General features: G+C 48.8%; 5 protein-coding genes across 5 annotated transcripts; 2 read left to right on the top strand and 3 right to left on the bottom strand.

Moving 5' to 3' along the window:
* Positions 1 to 304: 304 nt before the first annotated feature.
* Positions 305 to 1,576, bottom strand: FMAN_01500 (uncharacterized protein; the record flags this gene model as incomplete). Its single annotated transcript, XM_041835463.1, has 2 exons — positions 305 to 1,093; positions 1,142 to 1,576. 2 exons carry the CDS (start codon positions 1,574 to 1,576, stop codon positions 305 to 307), a joined length of 1,224 nt encoding a protein of 407 aa, XP_041676841.1.
* A 1,441-nt stretch (positions 1,577 to 3,017) lies between these two features.
* On the top strand, positions 3,018 to 4,428 carry FMAN_01499 (uncharacterized protein; the record flags this gene model as incomplete). Its single annotated transcript, XM_041835452.1, has 3 exons — positions 3,018 to 3,069; positions 3,183 to 3,659; positions 3,713 to 4,428. 3 exons carry the CDS (start codon positions 3,018 to 3,020, stop codon positions 4,426 to 4,428), a joined length of 1,245 nt encoding a protein of 414 aa, XP_041676840.1.
* Positions 4,429 to 5,247: 819 nt separating this feature from the next.
* Positions 5,248 to 7,668, bottom strand: FMAN_01498 (uncharacterized protein; the record flags this gene model as incomplete). Its single annotated transcript, XM_041835441.1, has 3 exons — positions 5,248 to 5,329; positions 5,406 to 7,307; positions 7,358 to 7,668. 3 exons carry the CDS (start codon positions 7,666 to 7,668, stop codon positions 5,248 to 5,250), a joined length of 2,295 nt encoding a protein of 764 aa, XP_041676839.1.
* Positions 7,669 to 8,537: 869 nt separating this feature from the next.
* On the top strand, positions 8,538 to 10,055 carry FMAN_01497 (uncharacterized protein; the record flags this gene model as incomplete). The annotated part of the gene is made up of 1 exon (XM_041835430.1): positions 8,538 to 10,055. One exon carries the CDS (start codon positions 8,538 to 8,540, stop codon positions 10,053 to 10,055), a length of 1,518 nt encoding a protein of 505 aa, XP_041676838.1.
* A 550-nt stretch (positions 10,056 to 10,605) lies between these two features.
* FMAN_01496 (uncharacterized protein) lies at positions 10,606 to 11,357 on the bottom strand (the record flags this gene model as incomplete). Its single annotated transcript, XM_041835419.1, has 2 exons — positions 10,606 to 10,667; positions 10,724 to 11,357. 2 exons carry the CDS (start codon positions 11,355 to 11,357, stop codon positions 10,606 to 10,608), a joined length of 696 nt encoding a protein of 231 aa, XP_041676837.1.
* Between the last annotated feature and the right edge of the window lie 8,913 nt (positions 11,358 to 20,270).

The raw sequence follows: 20,270 nt of genomic DNA, 5'->3' as shown, positions 1-20,270 counted from the left end.
CAGTAGCAGGGATGGATGTGATTCGGTCTTCACAAACATGTGGATCCGCGATTTAGCAAGCATGGGATGGCGTTTGATGAGTCTGGTTGAAACGGATTGATTTACATGGGATTATGGCGAGGTAGTTGTCCTGGCCAGTCTACGGGATATGATCTCTGCCAGATATCAAGGTAGACGAGCGATACAGCCATGCACTGGGATGGGAAAATGGGAATGTGGCACAAGCCTAGGTATTATGTAGTCTACACAATAAATTCTGATAGTCTGTTAAGACACTGCGCATGTCTGTTTCCCCTATGGATTGTCATTTCAGCACTGGCTTCCAACCTTGACGCTGGATGAATTTATCAACGCCCTCATCTCGAAGAATATCAGCTCCTAGCCGTCCTGTTAATACACTACGCTCATGATCTGGCCCCCGGACATAGAATGGGTATGACAAGCGTTCGTTGTCGCTCTGTTTGTTTTTAGTTTCAGTACGGTCTTCGAGTTTCCAAACTGAGCGGTTCTTGACTCTTTCTTCCACAAACCCGCAAGCCGGGCGATCAAGTGAAAGATACCATCGTCGTTGATGTACACTACCAATAGTGTTGGAAGCCCCTGGATATGCATTTGTTCTGCGGACCTCTTCATCTTCAAGCTCACGTATCTCACGCTCCATGGCGGAAAGGTCGTCTGTGTTGGTTCCCGCATCAGTGTTTGAAGGGACATCTTCACTCGCATCACCCTCACTGTCCTCACCACTCGTCTCAGGTTGCGTCTCCGCCTGGGCATGACGGCGTCGTCGTTTCCGATGTGTTTTTCCGCTCCTTACTCTACCGGCCACATCTTCTAACCTAGTTAAACGAAGGTTCAGGATATATGGATCTGGTAAGCGCGATCCATGCAGTCGAATACGGATCTTGCGGCTCTGAAAAGCGGCGTGTAAAAGAGCTTGCTGTGTTGGCGAGGTTGATGGACCTGGTGAGGACGTTGGAGAGGATGGATCAGCTGTTGGGGCATGCTTGCTTTGACGGGGAAGGATGCTATATGTTCCCGTGTCCCAAATGAGAAGTGATCCGGTTGAGGCTGAGGCAGTCTCTATAAGATGATTCTATGCAAACATTAATTCTTTTCTTCTATAAGGAGCAAGATTCCATACCCATAGGCAGTGAATTCGCGTCTCTGTCGCGTTTCGATTCAACCGAATACTCTGAGGGTCGCCCGGGACTCCATACATGATCGCCCAGCTGGCACTACTGGTCTCGTTGATCTGAAGACGAAGGTCATAGTGCGTGCCAGCAATTGGGTGATCATGTTGATGAATGACGAAATGAGCACCGGCACAGCTTCCAAAGTTTTCAGTATATAGTGAGGTGTACGACGATATCGATAGTGGCGATTGGTTTAATATATGTCTCGAGAGATGAGCTTTGAAATGCGAGAGATGGTCCTCTACAGTGGCTGATCCAGACTCTATGTCAGCAGCTGTTGGTGGTTGTGAGGGCGACAGTGAGTCGAGAGTCCATTCGAGATTTCTTCTTTTTATAAATGGATTAGAGATGAATCCAGGACTTGGTGGTCGCTTTCCAACCATGATGTATGTTGTGTTGTTTGTTGTTGTAGTTGAGTTTCCATTGAATTATGATTGGCCCTCGATAGCTCTTCTTTAGGTAGTTCAAGAAGCTAGTTTGGGTAATTGTTTTCGTCATGTTTCAGAACTCGGTTTGAAATCTAGAACGTGCTTCTAGATTTGGTGTTTATTTTCCGTAGCTGTATTTGGGTACTATATAATCCTCTCATCATACAATGTTCCATAAAGTAGCCCGATTGTGACAATTGTGATAAATCTGTAGTAAGATGAAGACTTTCGCAATAAGAGCAAATAGCTCTTCAGGCCAGAAGCACTATAATACAAAAAGGTATCACAAGTGATAAAGACAGACAGTAAAGGTATAAAAGGCCTAGGTATATCTTCATACACTCATCATGGGTTGATTTGGTAGTTTGTTCGTTTATTCTGTTCCTATCATATGCCATAGGGTAGGTGAGTTGACAGGATGGCGGCTGAGATTGACGTAAGGTTGGGTAAATAAATCACTAGTCCCTGGAGCCGATTGTCTGTGGCGAAACCGGAAAGCATCAGCGTCACATGGAAACTTACTTACCTACCTATGGCCGGCAACAACGGCCAACGGAAAACGGGTTGATTGTAGTGACAGGCGATAAAAGGAGCATCAATTGATGTCTCAACTAGCATACACGAGCTATTGCACCTGAAGAGATTGGATGCAATACTCGTATGTAAACTCATCAACGAAATGCCCAAGTATAGGTACCTAGGTACCAGTATCAGATCATCAAACATCATCAAAATCTCAAGAGGCAAGCGACCCTTTCTTTTCACGAGTCGTATTGCCTCAAAGAGGTAAGAACAATGAGACTCGGCGGGGCCTAGTCTGCCGAGGTCTGGCTTCTGGTTCGGTCCCATTCGCCCCCGGATTTTTCTTCCCTTTTAAACTTGAATGCGCCTGCCCCCAAGTCCAGTAGCCTAGGTTAAGTGAGGTCCCACTAATTTTTATCTCTAATCAACTCCATCTTTCTCGGCTTTTCGTCTGCGACAATCTCGTCTCCCTCCTCCTTCTCATCACCTCCACGCCCACGCCCGTCACCATCGCCAATTTTTGCGCGTCTTCAATTCTCGAGAGATAGCGACCCTCTCAGCCTTATCAGATCTCGGTCTCGGCGGCTCTTTTCCCCGTATCCCGAGGCAACTCCGTTGTCCCCGCGCGCCGCGGTTACGCTAACTGGGGCTGCTGCATATAATCACGGAGTCAGTCTCCGATTTTGCGTCCGGTACACTTTCCGAGGTCCACCACCAAACGTCACGAGGAGTGGCCAACGACCAAGACAAGTCTGCTTTACTAGGAGGCTCAACAACTAGACCATTCTTCTGACACTGTGATACCGTTTGTCGGTACTCCATTGTCCGAACCCGGCTTTTGGACCCTTCCTCCTTGCGATAACAAGACAATATCATGGCCTCTCCACCCAAGCCCTGGGAGCAGCCTGGCGCGGCTGCGACTGCTGGTAAGTCGCATTCATCAATTCTTCTCTCTTACTATCTCCTTCTCCATGTCTTCTACCAGTCACCTTTCCCTGACTGCCCGCATTAAAGCGTCTTCCTACTCACTATACCATAGCAACATCGCCTATCTCGCCGTCAGTTGCATCCGGAACTACAACATCGATCACCGATTCGTCTTCTGCCCCTCCGCTTCCTAATCGACCTTCTTCTCTCACATCAACGGTCAATCAGAACGCTGCCAATTACAGCAGGATGAATTCCTCCCCGTATAGCTCAATGGGTGGCGCCTACTCGTCACCCTATTCCAGCCCCTACTCGCGATTTGGCATGGGCGGTATGGGCGGCATGAGTGGCTATGGTAGCATGTATGGCGGAGGTTACGGTGGCTATGGAGGAGGCATGTATGGTGGTATGGGCGGTGGCATGTACGGCGGTGGCATGGGAATGCCTGGCGACCAAAACAGCTTGACCAACACCTTCAACAACAGCACTCAGGCTACCTTCCAAATGCTCGAGGGCATTGTCACGGCCTTTGGAGGCTTCGCCCAGATGCTTGAGAGTACCTACATGGCTACTCACTCCAGCTTTTTCGGTAAGTTTGTCAGTGTGATGGTTCAGGACAGATAGTCAACTAACAGTTCTTAGCCATGGTCTCTGTCGCTGAGCAATTTGGTAATTTGAGGGATACTCTGGGCTCCGTGCTGGGCATCTTCACATTGATGCGCTGGATTCGTACATTGATTGCCAAGCTTACTGGTCGGCCGCCGCCTGCCGATGCGACTGCCCTCACACCAGCTGCATTTGCACGCTTTGAAGGTCGGAGCGTTGGACCAGATGGTAACCCACTCCCTGCGAAGGCCAGCAAGAAGCCCCTACTCTTCTTTGTCCTGGCCGCCTTTGGCATTCCTTACCTAATGTCAAAGATGATCAGGACGCTTGCTGCCTCACAAGAGCAGGAGCAGAAGCGTCTTCAGGCCCAGGCAATGGAATCACAGCAGCCGGTCGACCCTGCTAAGCTTGAGTTTTGCCGACTCACCTTCGACTTCCTCCCTCAGCCGAACACAGGCATGGAGCTCGAGGCGAGAAAGGGTGACCTCGTTGCCGTCCTAAGTAAAAACGATCCCTCCGGTAATCCCAGCGAGTGGTGGCAGTGCCGATCCCGCGACGGCCGCCAAGGCTATCTTCCATCTACCTACCTCGAAGTCATCAAGCGCCCGGCACAAGAGCCCAAGAAGATCAAGGCCGCGCCCAGCGAGAGCAGCCGCACAAACTCCCTAACCAGCTCGATTGTCCGCCCTGAGGATGGGAAGAGCGAGTATGCCTCTGCCGACGGCATGCAGAGGAGCCACTTCTACTCATAGAATGGTGTCAACCGCATTGAAAGCGTTGTTAATCACATAAAGACGGCAGTTGTATGATTCTGTCTTGGATATTGCAAGGGTGCATTGGTGATTGGATTACAAAAGTCATCACGGAGTTGTTGGGCGGGTTTCACACACATATTGTATTAGTTCCTAGCGTTCGAATGGTTTCGTCATGTCTTGCGATACCTGGGGAAGCATAGCTCCCGCAAAGATACATCTATATATTTTCATATTTTCACTTGTTAAGTAATTGATTGAACTCGAATGGCGTTTCTTTGGCGTGAGATTGTTTGGTGTCAATGCTCGTGCGTCAATTTTGGTCGAGCATATGCCAATCCTAGAGGACTCGGCATAAATTCATGAACAACGTAGGTAGATCTTCGAAACAAAAACAGCAGCAAAATTCAAGACAAGCCGGGGTTTCAAATCCGAGAGTACTAAATTTTTGGACGGCTGGGAGACCATCGCTAATGTTAACATTCACGGTACTGCTCAATAACATGGTTATCTCGTAACAGTTTGCGCAGAGTCGAAATACACTTGCAGCTGTTCTCTGCACATATTTCTGATCGATACTAGATCAGACTTTTCCGTTATGACACAAGTTTCAGGTTCGCATCCCCGTTTTCCCCTGCAGATAGGACTTCCTCGGACTGTCATAAAGACATCAGTCATCCATGCTTTGTGGTTATCTCTGCCCAGATTCCTAGATAGCAAATACGCGCACCAAAAATCGACCTTTTTCGCCTCAAACAATTCTTCACAAGTACCTTCTGCGCCGCTCGCCTGTTTAATGCTTTGTTGTTTGATCGTTGTTTAACCCTCAGCCTCGTACGCGTTGGACTTGTGCTTGGGCTGAAACTTGAACGTTGGGTGGACGGGGCCAAGGAACATCTCGCTGTGAATAGCCAGTCAGTATAGGGGCCCAAGAAAGCAAATCCGCTGTACATTGCGTCCCAAAAAGATAGACATACCTAATTTTGATCCAGTCCCTGAAGTTGTTGGACGCCATAAGCGTTTCCATCTCATCTCTCCCCTCGTACTTAGGAGGTCGGTCATTGAGGCAAGGGGGAAGATACTCCAACAAACCAATAGGGACGTAGCGGTGCGTAAAACTGAGCCACTCGAGAAGGAAACGGCGAGTGAATCCAATGCCGAGTTCATCAGAGCCCCAGGCGTCAAGGCCATAGCGCACAAACTTCTCGATGTAGCGGAGACGCTCGCTGGATGACTTGTCGAGATACTGGCCCTTCTCAATCTCCTCAAAGAGCCAAGGCTTGATGAGGGCTCCACGACCAATCATGACGGTATCAACACGAGCCTTCTCAATGTGCTCATAGTACTCGGTGTGCGAGTAGCAGTCACCGTTGCCGAGGAAGTACATGCGGCCATCCTTGGCATTAGGGAGGCTGCTGGCATCGGGCTCAGCGATGGTGTCAGTCAGGCTGTCCTTCTGCTTGTTGTAAGTCTTGATGAGCGCGGCGCACTCGCTGATGTAGCCCCAATCGGCCTTCTTGGTGTATCGCTGCTCACGGCTGCGTCCATGAAGCGTCAGGGCCGCACATCCAGGAGCACCAAGTCGTTCTCGGTGCTCTCGGGCACCAAAAGCCAGTTTTCCGATAAGCTGAGTGGCTGTAGGACGGGAGTTTCGGATACCAGTGCGGATCTTGGCAGTGATAGGGACCTCCCCTGACACAGCGTTCATCCCTCGAATCATACGTTCCAACTTGCCTGAGTTTTCGAGAAGCGCCGATCCACCGCCAGATTTGAAGACCATATCAATCGGACAACCGCAGTTCAAATCGATGAGGCGAAGGTGAGGGCAATAACGATTCAGGACGTCAGCAGCCTTGGTAACGACCCAGTGGTTGTTTCCGGAGATCTGGGCACCGAACTTGATATCCTTGGAGTGGTCGTAGTCATCAAAGATGGGGACAGAGCCTGGGTTAAACTTGGGAGGTGAGAGCTCTGACTCATGAACCTTTAGAAGTGTCCAGTCAGCCTTCGTTCCCTGGATGAGAGGCATACTCAACGCCATCTCCGAGTATGTGAGCTGGGCTCCAAGCTCAACGCAGAGTCGACGGAAGGGCAAGTTTCCTTGGGTGGTGAGAGGTGCCAGGGTTGGGGTCTCTGGGCCAAAATAGAGACGGCGCTTCTCAGAAGGCTTAAAGGGGGGGTCGACAAAGCGGGCGCGTAGATCTTCGATGCCCTCGGTGGACTGATTCTTGCGACGATTCATAAACTCCTCACTCAGCTTGGCTTCGTTATTGAGCCAAGTGATGTACTGGTCAGATCGTGTAAAGTCGGTCCGCTTGCGGTTGAGGTCAATCTTCTTATCCATGCTGACGACGTTGAAAATAGCAGGTCGCTGCTCCTCGGACCCTTCATCTTTAGGCTCACCGTTCTCGCCGCCATCTGCTGAAGTGCTTATGAGCACCAGCTCTTTTCGGCCGTCCTCGTGCTCGATTTCCTTCATGTGGCTCTTAACAAAGCGGCACTTCCAGCCTGAGGGGCAGTGACCATGAGCCTCGAACACGGGGCATTTGCCTTCGAAAGTCTCAACATCACCTCGGCGGCCTTCCTCAAGATACTTTCGAATATCATGGCAGAGTCTGCATCGATCACCAAACTTGCATTCTCTGGGAGAAAACTCGGGATAGAACGCTCGACTGTTGCAAAGACGAAAGGCATCATCGAATTTGCCGAAATCACGTTCTGTGTTCTGGCCTTTCTTCTTCTTTTCTTTTCTGCCCTTGCCTGGTTTTCGATCGCCATTCTCAGCATTTCCTTCAGCAGTACCGCGTGCCTCAGCTGCGTCATCGTCGTTCACAGCATCTTGGGACGCATCTTTCTGAGTTGACATGTCAACAAGATACCTTTGACTTGTCAGTGTGTCTCTAGCACGGGTCTACGGTGGGCTTCTCACTCTTTCTTGATAGGAGCAACTCCATTGCTGCGTCCGTCAACGTACTCAGTCTTGGAGTCCGACTGTGGTCTCGGGACCTCATTCTCCTTGTCGCCACTTGTGGATTGCTGGTTCTCCTTGGGAGCTGGTGCATCGTGCAAATCCTCTCCCGGAACAGACTGAGACGCGATCGAATCGTTCACCTTAACTCTCTTCGAAGCCCGCTCTTCATCCTTTGTCGAGGTTGTAATATTGCTGGCATCCGCTGCAAGTTCTGCGTGAGCATTGCCTGGGGAGACGCCATCCATCTGAGCGTCGTGTTGCTCACTCATTGCAAGAAAGGCTGAGAATGGTCAGTTTCTGGGACAATGCATGTGTTGAGAGAAAATTATGAGTTCATAAATTCGCTGTGAAGAATACGTAAAAAGATTTATGAGGGGGGTGAGTGAGTGTAAGAGAGGAAAAGAGAGAAAGGCAGGAAGGGAAGGAGAGAAATGCAATGCTTTTTCCCGGTGTTACAGTGCGTGAGGAAAAGTGCCTTACCTCTTGCACTGCTATACACAAATGAATGAGTGATTGTTTTTTGACAGTGCTCGCTCGGTGCCAGCTGATGAAAAGATCAGTCGTCAAAACCGAGTTCGGCTTTCAAGTGCAAGCATACTGTACCTAGGGAAAAAACCTCGATTGTTGGTGTAACTAAAACTGCACTAAGTTCCCCTAGACCTACTCCGTATTTCTAGGTCTTATGTGCTATGAGGTCAGTGAGAGGTCGAATGTATCAGATACGTTAGACGCCTGAGAGCCTCATCTCCGCACTTGGTCACAGGGGCCAGGCTTCGCTAAAAGTGTTCCAGAATCGACGACAACAAAGCTAGGAGGTACTCAGGTACTTCGACTCAGGACGACTGGACCTACCTATGCTCAACTCAACCCCAGCTCCAACGTTGCACGATCCCTACACTTCGACATCATTTACATACTATCACCATCACCGGCTCGCCTGCCCCTCCCTTCACTTTGCGCCCTTGGCAAATCGCCAATTGACTTTGGCTTCAGCTGCCTGCTTTTAATTGCATATTGTTCGTTCCTTTTCGCCCGCTTCTCTGCTCTCACTCATTCCACCTTTCCCCCACCTCGAACGGTTCAAGTCTCAAGCTCGACGTCTTGTCTAGGAAGGCAATGAAGAAGAACCTACGCAGTCATGGCGGATCCGAGGAGGTCCCCCGATAAGTCGCATCTTAAGGCGAAGAGCATTCAACAACAGCAACAACGATCACCTGCTCCAGCTCCCACAGCCACACGGCCGACCTTTGTTGACGACGATTCCGACGATGACGATGAGTCTAGCGATCAGATGCCCCTACCCAGAAGCCATACACCAGGTCATCTTGCCAGCAAAAGCATACAAGCAAATCGTCGAAAGCCTTCAGATCTTTCTATCCGGCAGCGCTCTCAATCCGCATCACAGACCGCTCCGCAAGGAGCTTCCACCTCAAGACCAGCCCACAAACCACCGCATTCAATCTCAACAAGCGCTGGCGATGCCTCAAGTGAGGGAGATCGACATAATCGGCGACCAACCGCTTCACGATCGACATCCGCCATAACGAGCCGAACGACTGCACAAGCGACCGCTCGGTATGCATCGCATCGATCTCGGATATCACAAGACGAGTACACTGCGTTTCCGTCGCTTCCAGATCCCCGGACGGCCCCAAACGTCGACGTGGCTCCAGCATCTGGCATGTACTGGTCCAAGGCACCCGTGTCGGGCGCTCCTCACACCTCATTACGAGCACACACAACAACAATCATTGGCTCGAACGTTTATGTATTCGGCGGCTGTGACTCGAGAACATGCTTCAATGATCTCTACGTGCTGGATGCCGATTCTTTCCATTGGTCTATACCTTATGTCGTTGGTGATATACCTGTTCCTCTGAGAGCCATGACATGTACTGCCGTAGGCAAGAAACTCATCGTGTTTGGCGGAGGTGACGGCCCGGAGTATTATAACGATGTCTATGTCCTGGATACAACAAACTTCCGGTGGACAAAGCCCCGTATTATAGGAGATAAGATGCCATCGAAGCGGAGAGCGCATACTGCCTGTTTATACAAGAATGGTATATACGTGTTCGGCGGCGGCGATGGGGTCCGGGCTCTAAATGATATATGGCGGTTAGATGTTGCCGATGTCAACAAAATGTCATGGCGGTTAGTGTCAAGTTCAGATAAGTCAAGTCCTGGGTCAAAAGACTATCGTCCCAAGGCAAGGGGCTACCACACTGCCAACATGGTGGGCAGCAAACTCATCATTTTTGGAGGCTCTGATGGCGGCGAATGTTTCGACGATGTATGGGTTTACGACGTTGACGCCCAGTTATGGAGAGCAGTCCCTATCCCCGTTGCTTTCCGCCGTTTATCGCACACGGCCACAATAGTCGGCTCCTATCTTTTTGTCATTGGAGGCCACGACGGAAGCGAATACTCGAATGATGTGCTGCTTTTGAACTTGGTAACAATGACATGGGATAGACGCCGGGTCTACGGCAAAGCACCTTCAGGTCGTGGCTATCACGGGACAGTGCTGTATGATAGCCGTCTCATTGTCATTGGAGGTTTCGATGGAAGCGAGGTGTATGGCGATGTTATGCTTTTAGAGCTAGCTGTGCATGCATACTATTCGCAAATTAGCCATTTTACCATCGAGGTTTAGAGATATGAGCTAATACAGCTCCTTTGGATATATTAGTGTGTTTGATCATCAGTTTGTTGTTCTAGGATGGTAAATGGACCCTTCAAAGAGGGCTAGCAGGGAGTCGGTGGTGCAGATCTTTGTTAACTTAGTCTAGAAAATAAGATGCTGGGTCATCTTAATATGTCTTCTGTATATATGTACGCTTGAGATAACGATGCTTGCTTGATTCTTGCTGTCATGGTTACATATGATACATTGGATGCAATTCAACCCCCAGCTAAACATGTTCCAGACCAATTTTTTTAAGAGGTTGTAACTCCAAGGAACCATCCCACCCGCTCTATGCGCATAGAAAAGACAAACACAAAGGCAGTTTTGCTTCAACGACTGTCCCAGTTGATAATAGCCACTTCTTTTCCATCCCGGCTCATTGGCTCATGAAACTTCGGTTTGTTGGTAACAAATATACAATTTCCAATTTCCTCCGGCGCTTGGAGACTTGTGCTCGGCGTAGTATTAGTGATGAATTTGAAGGTAATTTGTATCGAGGAATTTTGTAGAGTTTGTTTTAAGCCTTGTTCTCGGCTTGCTTCTTAGCGGCCAATCGTCGCTCCTCAGCAGCGACCATATCTATTAGCTCAGTTAGTCACGTAAACGTTTTCTGCAAGATCTCAAATGCAACTTACCCTTCCAGAGGTCTTGGCCCTCATACTCCTCCTTGTGGATCTTCTTCTCGATAAGTCGCTTGTGCTCTGGGTCCTCGGGATCGACGACCATGACGGTCTGCCAGCGACCCTCACCCTTCTTGGCGTCGTTCATCTCAAAGACAGCTGAGATGATGAGAACAGCGAGGGTCAGGCCCTGAGCATACACACGGGCCTGTACGACCTTGTTGGCTGTGTTCATGGGTGAACGGCTCACGAGCGCGAACGCGACACCCATGGATGCGAGCCATGAGACAAATACGATAGAGTAGCGGTTCTCCTTGCCGTACTCCATGAAGCGCTCCCAGGTCGTCTGGTTCTCGCGAACAACCTGCTGGGCGCGCTGGGTCTGGTCCTCGTAAAAGTTCATGGGGTTCTGCTTCTTCTGGAAATCCATGGACCAGCGATCGGCGTTGATAATGGCGCCAAATGTGCCGGCGGATGTGACGAGGAACGTTCTGAAGGGGATTGTGAGGCCGCGGAAAGCAGGGTATCGCCTTGAAGCAAACATGACGCCTCCAACACCAACAGCAAGACCAAGACCACCTCCGATGAGACCGCCCTTGACGACAGCTGAGTAGTGCGCCTCCTCTTCTTCCTTTGTGAGAATCTTCATGATTGCGATTTAGGGTTGGACTGGGATTGAGGGGAAAGACGGTCGTGGGAGAGGCTGCGAATTTGTAGAGACGGGATTTCTCTCAGGGCGCAATAGTTTACGGTGTTTTGTTTTCAGCCCGAGCGAAGGTGGTGGTGGTATGATAAGAAACCGAACGAGGTGGGTTGCAGCGTGGTTTAAGCCCAGGGTGGGTCAACTGAGAGGATGCTGAGTTTCAGTACCTGGAAGATGTCGTAAACGTGAGGTGAGGTTGATGTTCTAGTGTCGTGATAAATTCGTCAATTTTGCGATCTGGGGGGGATGGTGTTTTCTGTAACTGATGAGTATCTTAGATCCCGTCTTACTTATCCTCTGGTATATAAATGGCAACCAAATTTTCATGGCCGATCGTACCGTTTTTCTTGCATGACGGTAGATGATGTCAGTTTCTTCCGAACCCGTCCGGCGCAAACAGTCACCGAACTATGCCCGAGTCGCCTAATGGGCTTCGAATTCAAACGAAACTGCTTGTAAGTAGAGAACTCCGAGGATATGCTACAGCGAGAGATGGGTTTGGGACAATCTTTGCCAATATTCGAGTGAATTGAGCGATCTGATTGCTAATATTACAGAGCTGGGTATCGGCTGCCCCGGAAGCAAGCCCCCCAATCTGTTGTTGTAATGCAAAACATGCCATCATCGGGATGTCTTTCATACAGAGCCATGATAGATGGCAAACCAGACGGACGGCCGACCACTGCTCTCCATCTCCAGCGGTTTACGTCCCTGCATCGCCCGCGAGAGCCCTAAAAGGGCATGGCAGCACATAGTATCTTAAATATCAAGCAAAGCTCAGTTATGCCGCAGAATGCCGTGACTAGCTTCCAAAAGCAGCGGCAATGATGGCGGCGTCCTGCGGTGAAAGCGGCATAACAATGTTCAGTTGCGTAAACGCGATGCCGCACTCAATCCGATCTCATGGCGCTAAACCTCCACCCTACACAATGAACCAGGGGTCTTCGAGATCATTTAATCAACCCGCGGTTGGCATCTCGGCATCACCGTTGAAGTCCCGACGTCAAACAAGATCTCTATCGGTAAGCAACGACTTTGGTTTTCGCCAATTCTCGGGTCGTCGGGCTATGCCAGGTTCTACGGGTTACCGGCGTTCCTAACTCGGGATGCTTATGTGAGGTCGCCGTCTAGATCCGCATCTGGATGAGCCACACGGTTTTGTCTCGCCTCATGTCTCGCTTCACGCCAGGTCGGAGCGCCCCGAGAAACGAAACGCCTCATGGCCTGACTTAGGGAATGTTCCGGGAATGATGAACCCTTGATCATTGGCAATCCTTGGTCAGGTATGATTGGCTAGTATCAGTATATGCCACTTTACTTACCTACCCGGGACCGTTTTGCGATTCTATGGTCTCAAGGTAAAGTGCAAAGCTGATCTGTCGACTCTCGAACGATAGTCAGCCGAGTAAAAAGAGATTGTCTCGGTAAATACAGTAAACCCCGTTTGATTTATCAAAAACAGCCAAGCATGTGTCGACATTTTCGAATGAGGTGTGTTGACATGCAGCATATTCGAATCTATTGGTATCATATAAGTCAAGAATGGGACTACCAAGTGATATTGTCCGCATCAACTATCTCATTTCTGGTCCACGCACCTCGAGAATTTGATTCATTTGTCACAAATACATGATAAATATGCGGACCAAAAGTCTCGAGTACCAGCTTCAATTGAGCTTACTCTGTCGTGCCTACTACACAATGCTCTACATGTGTATCAACTATCATCGGATAGCATTAAAACACTTATAACTCCATAATCCCACCTAAGTAGGTAAAGCTTGGTAGTATACTTATGGAAAGAGACAGAAGAAAAGGACAAGTTTGGTCCTACCATGAACGTAATGGCAACTCAAGCGGCTTAGGACTGGCCCATATTCGCACACTCAACCTAAGTGTTTACCACCTCTTCACATCTGTCCTAGACCGGATACCATGTCACTCTCGTGTATTCGCGAATCATATCGGTTCAATATGTAGGACAGGCCTCGTGATCGGACCCGAATAAGAGGATTATACTATCGAGTCAAGACCAGACCAGGAGTAACTCCACCACTGCAAAGTGAGTTCATTGAGGGTCCTAGGCAGCTGTTCAGGGCTAACCTGGCTAGAGATAAATTCTTTCCGAAACCAGCGTATCCATGATGACTTCGATATTCGATGATGACTATGCTCAAACCCAAGGCTTCTGGGGCTGAAGATAGACCAGAACAACCCCCATACCATGTTCTGCTATCCTTCAAACGAGACCAATACCATATCGTGCCCTGCATACGATGAGCTGATACTCCAGAATCTTTGATCAATGCACCAAAGAAGGACACAACTGTAGCTTCAGACTAGGCTCCTTCGGCATACACCCTCTCTGACCTCGGCAGCCTTTCTTTGGGCAAGATCTGCGATGCTGGAGTTTGTGATCCGATCTTATCTGAGTGACTGGAAGAACACTAACATGTCCATCCTAAGCCTCCCGCCGACCTCGCTTGGATGCATGGCATCACAACTAGCCGCCCCCAGTAGATCACACCAAGCCACGTTACTGACGGGCTGACCAGGATGGGCAGTTGCATTCTGGAGCATTGATGGCATTTCGACATACCGACTCGTGCGATTACTATGATCCCCTCGTTTAGTCAGGCCTGGGACCGACATATCCTGATGTAATTGCCTGCCAGTATCGTATCGACCTGCTTGAAATGGCTCCCAGGTATGCTGATCAACAAATATCCTTAGCTTGTAGGTTCCCTCTGGGCACTATAATGACATCACTGCTTTTCATAGTGCAATTTCAAGAACCCGATGCTTTCGGGGACCATCCATTTACGCGCGGAGGCTATCATTACGATGTCAAGCTGTTATCGATTTGCGCCATTCCCATGTTCAATGTCAAAAGCAATGCGAGGTCGGAGGACCATACTTGGAGCAATGACCGGCGATGACGTCGGTTATACCTGGGAGCAATCACTCGAACTCCAGCTAAGTAAGTATCCTTGCTATCTGCAATGAGTCCGAAGTTGCTGAAAGCCTCATCACCTACATCAAGACTGTTGATTAAGGCAACATGGCAGAATAAATAATTGCAAGATACGGGAGTACCGTATTCTGAACGACGAAGAAACAGTATACGCAAAACATTCAGAGATGGTTTCTGCAAGCAGTTCAACTGAGTCGTTGCTGTCCGATCCCGATTTTCTGTGGTATCTAGAAGTGAACTGGAGCTTCAACGTTGATCTGTGGAGATTGCCTTCCGTCACTCAGCTGCAGCAAAGCCTTGATCGAAAGCTAAGCCTGCGGGTTGACGCTCAACAAGGAATCCCTCCCTACAAGACACTTGGCACTATCGAGCCTCGTTGTTCTCTCGCTGCATCTATGGCTTCCATCCGCAACTGACACCGATATTTGGATCACACGATCAGTGGTTTCAATGGCGTTGCTGAAGCGCAACTGAAGGGCAGACATGTTGAAGCTAAACCTTTTAAGTCAACGAAAGCATTTGGGCATTCTTGCATGGAAGCCAAGTCCGAGACCTTTTTAGTCAAGACCCGTTACCCAGCCATGCTTTACTAGCTCAATCCACATGAAAGGCAACGGCGTTGTGTGGTGCCTCACATGTCGAGGAATCAGAACGAAGATGATTACGATGCCGCTGACCACTGAGACTTCTGTGTGGAATGGAAGTTAGGCGATTGACCCAATGACAGTTCGAAAAGAGCTAGCCCCCTTCAACCTTCGGCCGGACTTGAGGGGTCACTGGTCTCGGCGGAAGACCTGGCATGGTCGCTGCGTGAAGAGATGCTAGATCTGTGTTGTGGCAGGGCTCATAAGTTCATTTATTAGCTTGTGGAATAAGTGGCGGCTGAAAACCCACGACGAGATCTCGGGGATATTCACAAGTGAACCTAATACCCGCCCAGACATCCCGTTCTGCGCCCATGTGGGCTTGGGTTAAGCGGCTCAACGAATGAATTGTCGTCCCTCTGGCGGCCATGGGATGGAGTATTAATTGTAGAGCAGCCGAAGATACCCTCTAGTTCATCGGAAAGAAAGCCAAATATGGCGGTCTTCCTGAGTGCTTGGATGTGAACTTGTGACTTAGGTAGTCAACAATGTTCTGACTCGAAGCTCGGTATACGCCGCTGATCTAGAACCAGCATTTCCGTTCAAAGTCAATTTCAGCTGTAATTGAATCAAGGTTGAGGCCTCGCAGACGTCGTTCCTTGGAAAGTGATCAAGATACAACTTTACCACTCGAACAACTGGGGAATCGGCGTCATCCAAATACATCTTTGTGCCATTCATTATATGACGAGAACCACCAGCCGCCTGCTTGGAAAGACCCTGGCTGCATTTTGTTGTGCAGGATGCCAACTTGGGGGCGATCGGCCGGGACTTGACAGCATTGAAGGTTGACAGCGGCACCAGTTTCCCGGACCAGGCCATTGCTGGATTGATATCCGACAATGCCTGGAATCTCTTAGTGGCTTGAATCAAGTGCACATATGGAAAGTTCTGATCAAATGCTGGTACATTGTCGAACCACGGAATTTCCGTCAAGGTATTTTGCTTGTCTGTCGATTCTATATTCTGCGATACTTCCACGGAAAGCTTCTCTGAGAAAGCTTCTATAGTGGCGGAAATGTTGCAAAGTTCTAGTCTAAGTAACTCGTATGTAGGTAAGGCTGGAGGTCACAGATCGATTACTGACCCATGTTAACGGTAATGGTAACTTCGGCGAAGCGTTGAGATGGAATGGGCCGTCTTCATGTGATGGCGTTCCTGGGGTTATTCCTGAAATTGAGACAGGCAGCAGTGATGCTCGTGATTCGAATGCTCCCATGAGGGAAGGCGCAACCGTCGTCGTCTCTATCTGCCGACCCTTGATCCTGGTTGTGAATAGGTACCGTTGTCACATTGGCATTGGAGCCAATTTAGGATCTATCACATCCCCACGTCAAGCCATTGCCGGGACGCACATTCATTCATGACAATGTAACGAGATCTCGTTTTCGACTCGCGCTTACCACTCAATTGGGTCTATCTGGCATTGGTCTGTCCGTACCTGAAAGCATTGGCATTGGCATTGACCTCCAGCTGTCAGAAGGTTACCAAGCACCAGCACATTGATGCCACGTTGTTGGCGTTACTGTCCAAGCTCAGACAAGAGTCATGAGCTTTGACATGATGCATAAAGACGTGCAGTGATTACTTGCGTAAACGGAAATTAGATCGTTGACGTTGCATCAGAGCGTTGCGCTACATCTACATCGACATCTCGGCCGGGATATCAGAGTTTGGCCTAATGCACCCCTTGAGCAACAAGAAAACTTCTGGCGCTGAATTGGAGTGTCAAAATAAATCGGTCTGAAGACTTGGTATGGGACGAATAAATTTGCCTGGGCCTTTTCATCACCTAGATCAAGGGTCCCAAGTTTACTTGCATCCCCTTGGCACCTCTCCCAGAACCCATGCATGCTCTGACGTAAAGACTCTGCACAGTCCAGGTCAACCCGAGTCGTGAAACCACAACCCAAAACAGGAATGATATTCCCCTCCAAAAGCCAATTGCACCCATCGATCAGGTAAATACTTTGCACTAGTCAAAAGGTGGTGATTTTTGGAGTTGTTAAATGGCCCAAGCGAAGCCATCAGATTATCAGCCAACGAGCGGCTGCCTAGATGTCATTAATGACTATCTCACTGCCTTGATCGAATACTTCACCTCGGGGGTGGTTCCGCCGACGGCACCTAGGCATAGATTGTAACCTTCTATGAGGTAGCTTCACAAGGCCTCTAGTACGGCACCTTTATCTCGAGGAGGCTGGAAGCGTGCGTTTAGCGGCCGACTCTTAAGGCTGATCATCTGTGGATATTACAACTCGACATTCAATGAGAGGAGTTTCTCAATTATGGATACGCGTGTTGAACCCACCGACGAGACGATTTGTTCTATCCCGGACGGCAGTTCTTCTCCATTATCTCCTCTGATCACGATCTTCTTACCTGACTCAAGACAGCTGTCCGTTAACCCGGGACAATGCGACATAGGGACACAGGCAGGGAACTTTGCGATCACCTCTCAGCCAACGAAAAGGGCATGTTCTTATGTCGATATCATTTTCCCCGTTAGCCTTGTAATACTTGATGTAATGCACGATCTATTCTCTTGGTCCCTGAGACGGATGTAAAGTTGACGGTTAGCAGCCCTGGTAGCCCCTCTCACAGCAACAGTATAAGTCTGATTCCAACTCTCAGACAAGGTCAGGACCGTTTGTGGTCTCATTGCCCATTTGCCATTGCTCTACAGACACGAAGCCCTTCTTCTGGTAGACTTCTATCGCTGTCTGAAATTTCCAATCCTACGAGAGACGCTGGCGGACTGACACGGCTCGAACCAGGAGGTATTGGTCCGCTGTTAATTCCATGTCTGCATGTCTTACAGTTCAGCCTTGCAGTCTTGGAAGGGTGATACTAAACCGAGTCTAGACTAGATGTCACTGCCTGTGCGTTTGCAGATGCTGATCATTGAACATGGAAATCGTTTTCCTGATGGTCCACGATGCAATCGGCCATCTTGCTTGCTAACGCGACCTACCAATCTCTCGACCTCGTAGTGTAGCTAGCACGATAGTTTGATACGACACTGAAACTGCCTTATTAGCAAATGCGTAGTTCACTATGTCTTGGCAAAATACGAGTGGATCCAACCAACTTATTTAGCAGCCATCTCCACCAGAAGTCTGGTTTAATATTGATTGAGTGTCTAATAAGGAGCTCAACAGACCGAGGTCTTTGTCGGCATTTGAGACCAGTAACAATCCATGGGAGGGCACTAACATGCCACGTTTTGTGGCTTGATGAGTGGGAACCGTTTCCCTCTTGTCTTTGCATCTCTAATTGACGCCAGAATTGACTTGATCAGCCATATCCACTTCTCCGACCACGATCAATCAGACTTTGGAATTGGGACTGGATTCTTGCTGTTCTGGGCTAGGACATGCTTTTCCTGAAGATCATATGAAGACCTGCGGTGTATCGACGCGCTTGCCGCAGCTTCCACATGAATCTCATGTAACTCGTAAGCTGGGATCTAGTCCTCGAACAGGTTCATACACATTAGCGCCGTGAGGCCCGAATATGTAGTGTTGAGCAGCGTTGCAACGGTAGGACCAAGTATAGCTGGAACTCGTAGGTCAAGGGACTAGTGGCCCATGTGTACCCTTTGTTGAGCCTCGACTTGGCAGCTTTATGGTATGTAGGTAGCACCCATGTATAACAAGAGGCTGTCGTGTAATCCGGCTCCTTGATGTAGTGAAAGACGGCATTGATTATGCTTTTCATCTGCCAATCAATTCTGTAAATGATTCAAAACTGATACCGTAGTCTAAAGAGATTTCCTCGAACTATCCATGCATATTGCCATTTTCGTTTGCAGGACAGCTCTAGTCCACCAGATGCACTCACTACCTACCTACTCAATGCCTAAAATCCACTGTGTGCCACACCTTTCCATCCCGGATAGACTATTCGGGTGTAAGAGAAACACTACAAATATCATTCTAGTCAGTTCGAGGCGTATTAGGTACTCATATTGTTGGATAAAGGGGTTTGAGGAGACACCGCGTTGAATATAGTGTTTGTCGTGTGCGTTGGCCTCAACTAAATGCCTACCCACACAACCTGGCTAGGGGAGGAGAGAAAACTCAGGACCTTGATCCTAAATGACAAAAAAGACTTGGGCAACTTAGCATAAGTTTGGGCTATCTTTTACCAAGTTTATTTTAACACCCTATATGAATGTCTGATGTTTTCTTGCTCCCCGAGGCCTGGTGCAAGGGCTTGCTGCTCTGGCACCAGTACAGGATGAAGTATGTATGTCCAGGTTGGAGCCCCCCACACCAGCTGATGCTTTTTTGCTCATTCTCGGTAATTCCCCCTCCGCCCTTTGTGAACCCCTGATCCTTGATCCTACTGATTGGCTGTCATGTTTCGTTTTGCGATTCAAATACCATGAACCTTGCATCATCACTTGCTCTTTTACCTTTACTCTAAGGGACTTATCGCGCTCCCGCCCTTGTTGCCCCGAGAACTTTATAAGCTTAGAAAGTGTAAAGATAATCCAGAACAGGATCAAATACGGTGTCACATATCAACCGTTGATCAGTTGAGACAATGGATGCGTAGGTTAAGTACATCGTCATATGGTATGAACCATCTCAGTAGTATCAACTACAAGTCTGGAACCCAAGTGTCTGCTGGAGAAACTTAACCAAGGAATTGGCGATAATCCCTTGCTCATCTCTTATCTGTACTAGGAAAAAGGTTGCGGTAAGTCACTTTTGCTAGAGGCGTAATGGTTGTGTGGGCATCTGAGAGCTGCCCTGTCGTATCTTCGTCATATCTCTTTCGAATCTTGAGTATGTAACGATATGATGCTATATTACAGAACGTCCAATCGAGGAGACGCCTCGTGGTGACTTATTAGGACTAACCACTGTTCATTTTCCATATCTGTAGGCATATCGTTGGGTTTATTTCATGCTCAATTTCATCGCCAGTTTGGGTTCATATCGATATCCTTTTCACAACATCTACACATCACCCACCCATTCACCCTAACCCTTCAGACTGGTCAGTTTGCAGTGTTCATTTGCTGGCACTGCTTATCAGATTACCCTTTCGACATCCTCGGAGAACTGAATCGTCAGGAACTACTACATACAGCAATTGCTTGTACATTATTAAGTTGTCATCGATTTATACCTCCAACAACACACCATCGGATAGGTCGCAGCGACGCGGCCTGAGTCAACAATAAGGTTTCCCCAATTGAAATTTGACTTCCATTTGAGAACCTCGTTT

This window comes from Fusarium mangiferae (assembly GCF_900044065.1).
Source record: "Fusarium mangiferae strain MRC7560 genome assembly, contig: FMAN_scaffold001, whole genome shotgun sequence".
Lineage (NCBI taxonomy): Eukaryota > Fungi > Ascomycota > Sordariomycetes > Hypocreales > Nectriaceae > Fusarium > Fusarium mangiferae.
The sequence above is the reverse complement of the archived record's forward strand: the minus strand, read 5'-3'. Positions and strand labels throughout refer to the sequence as shown.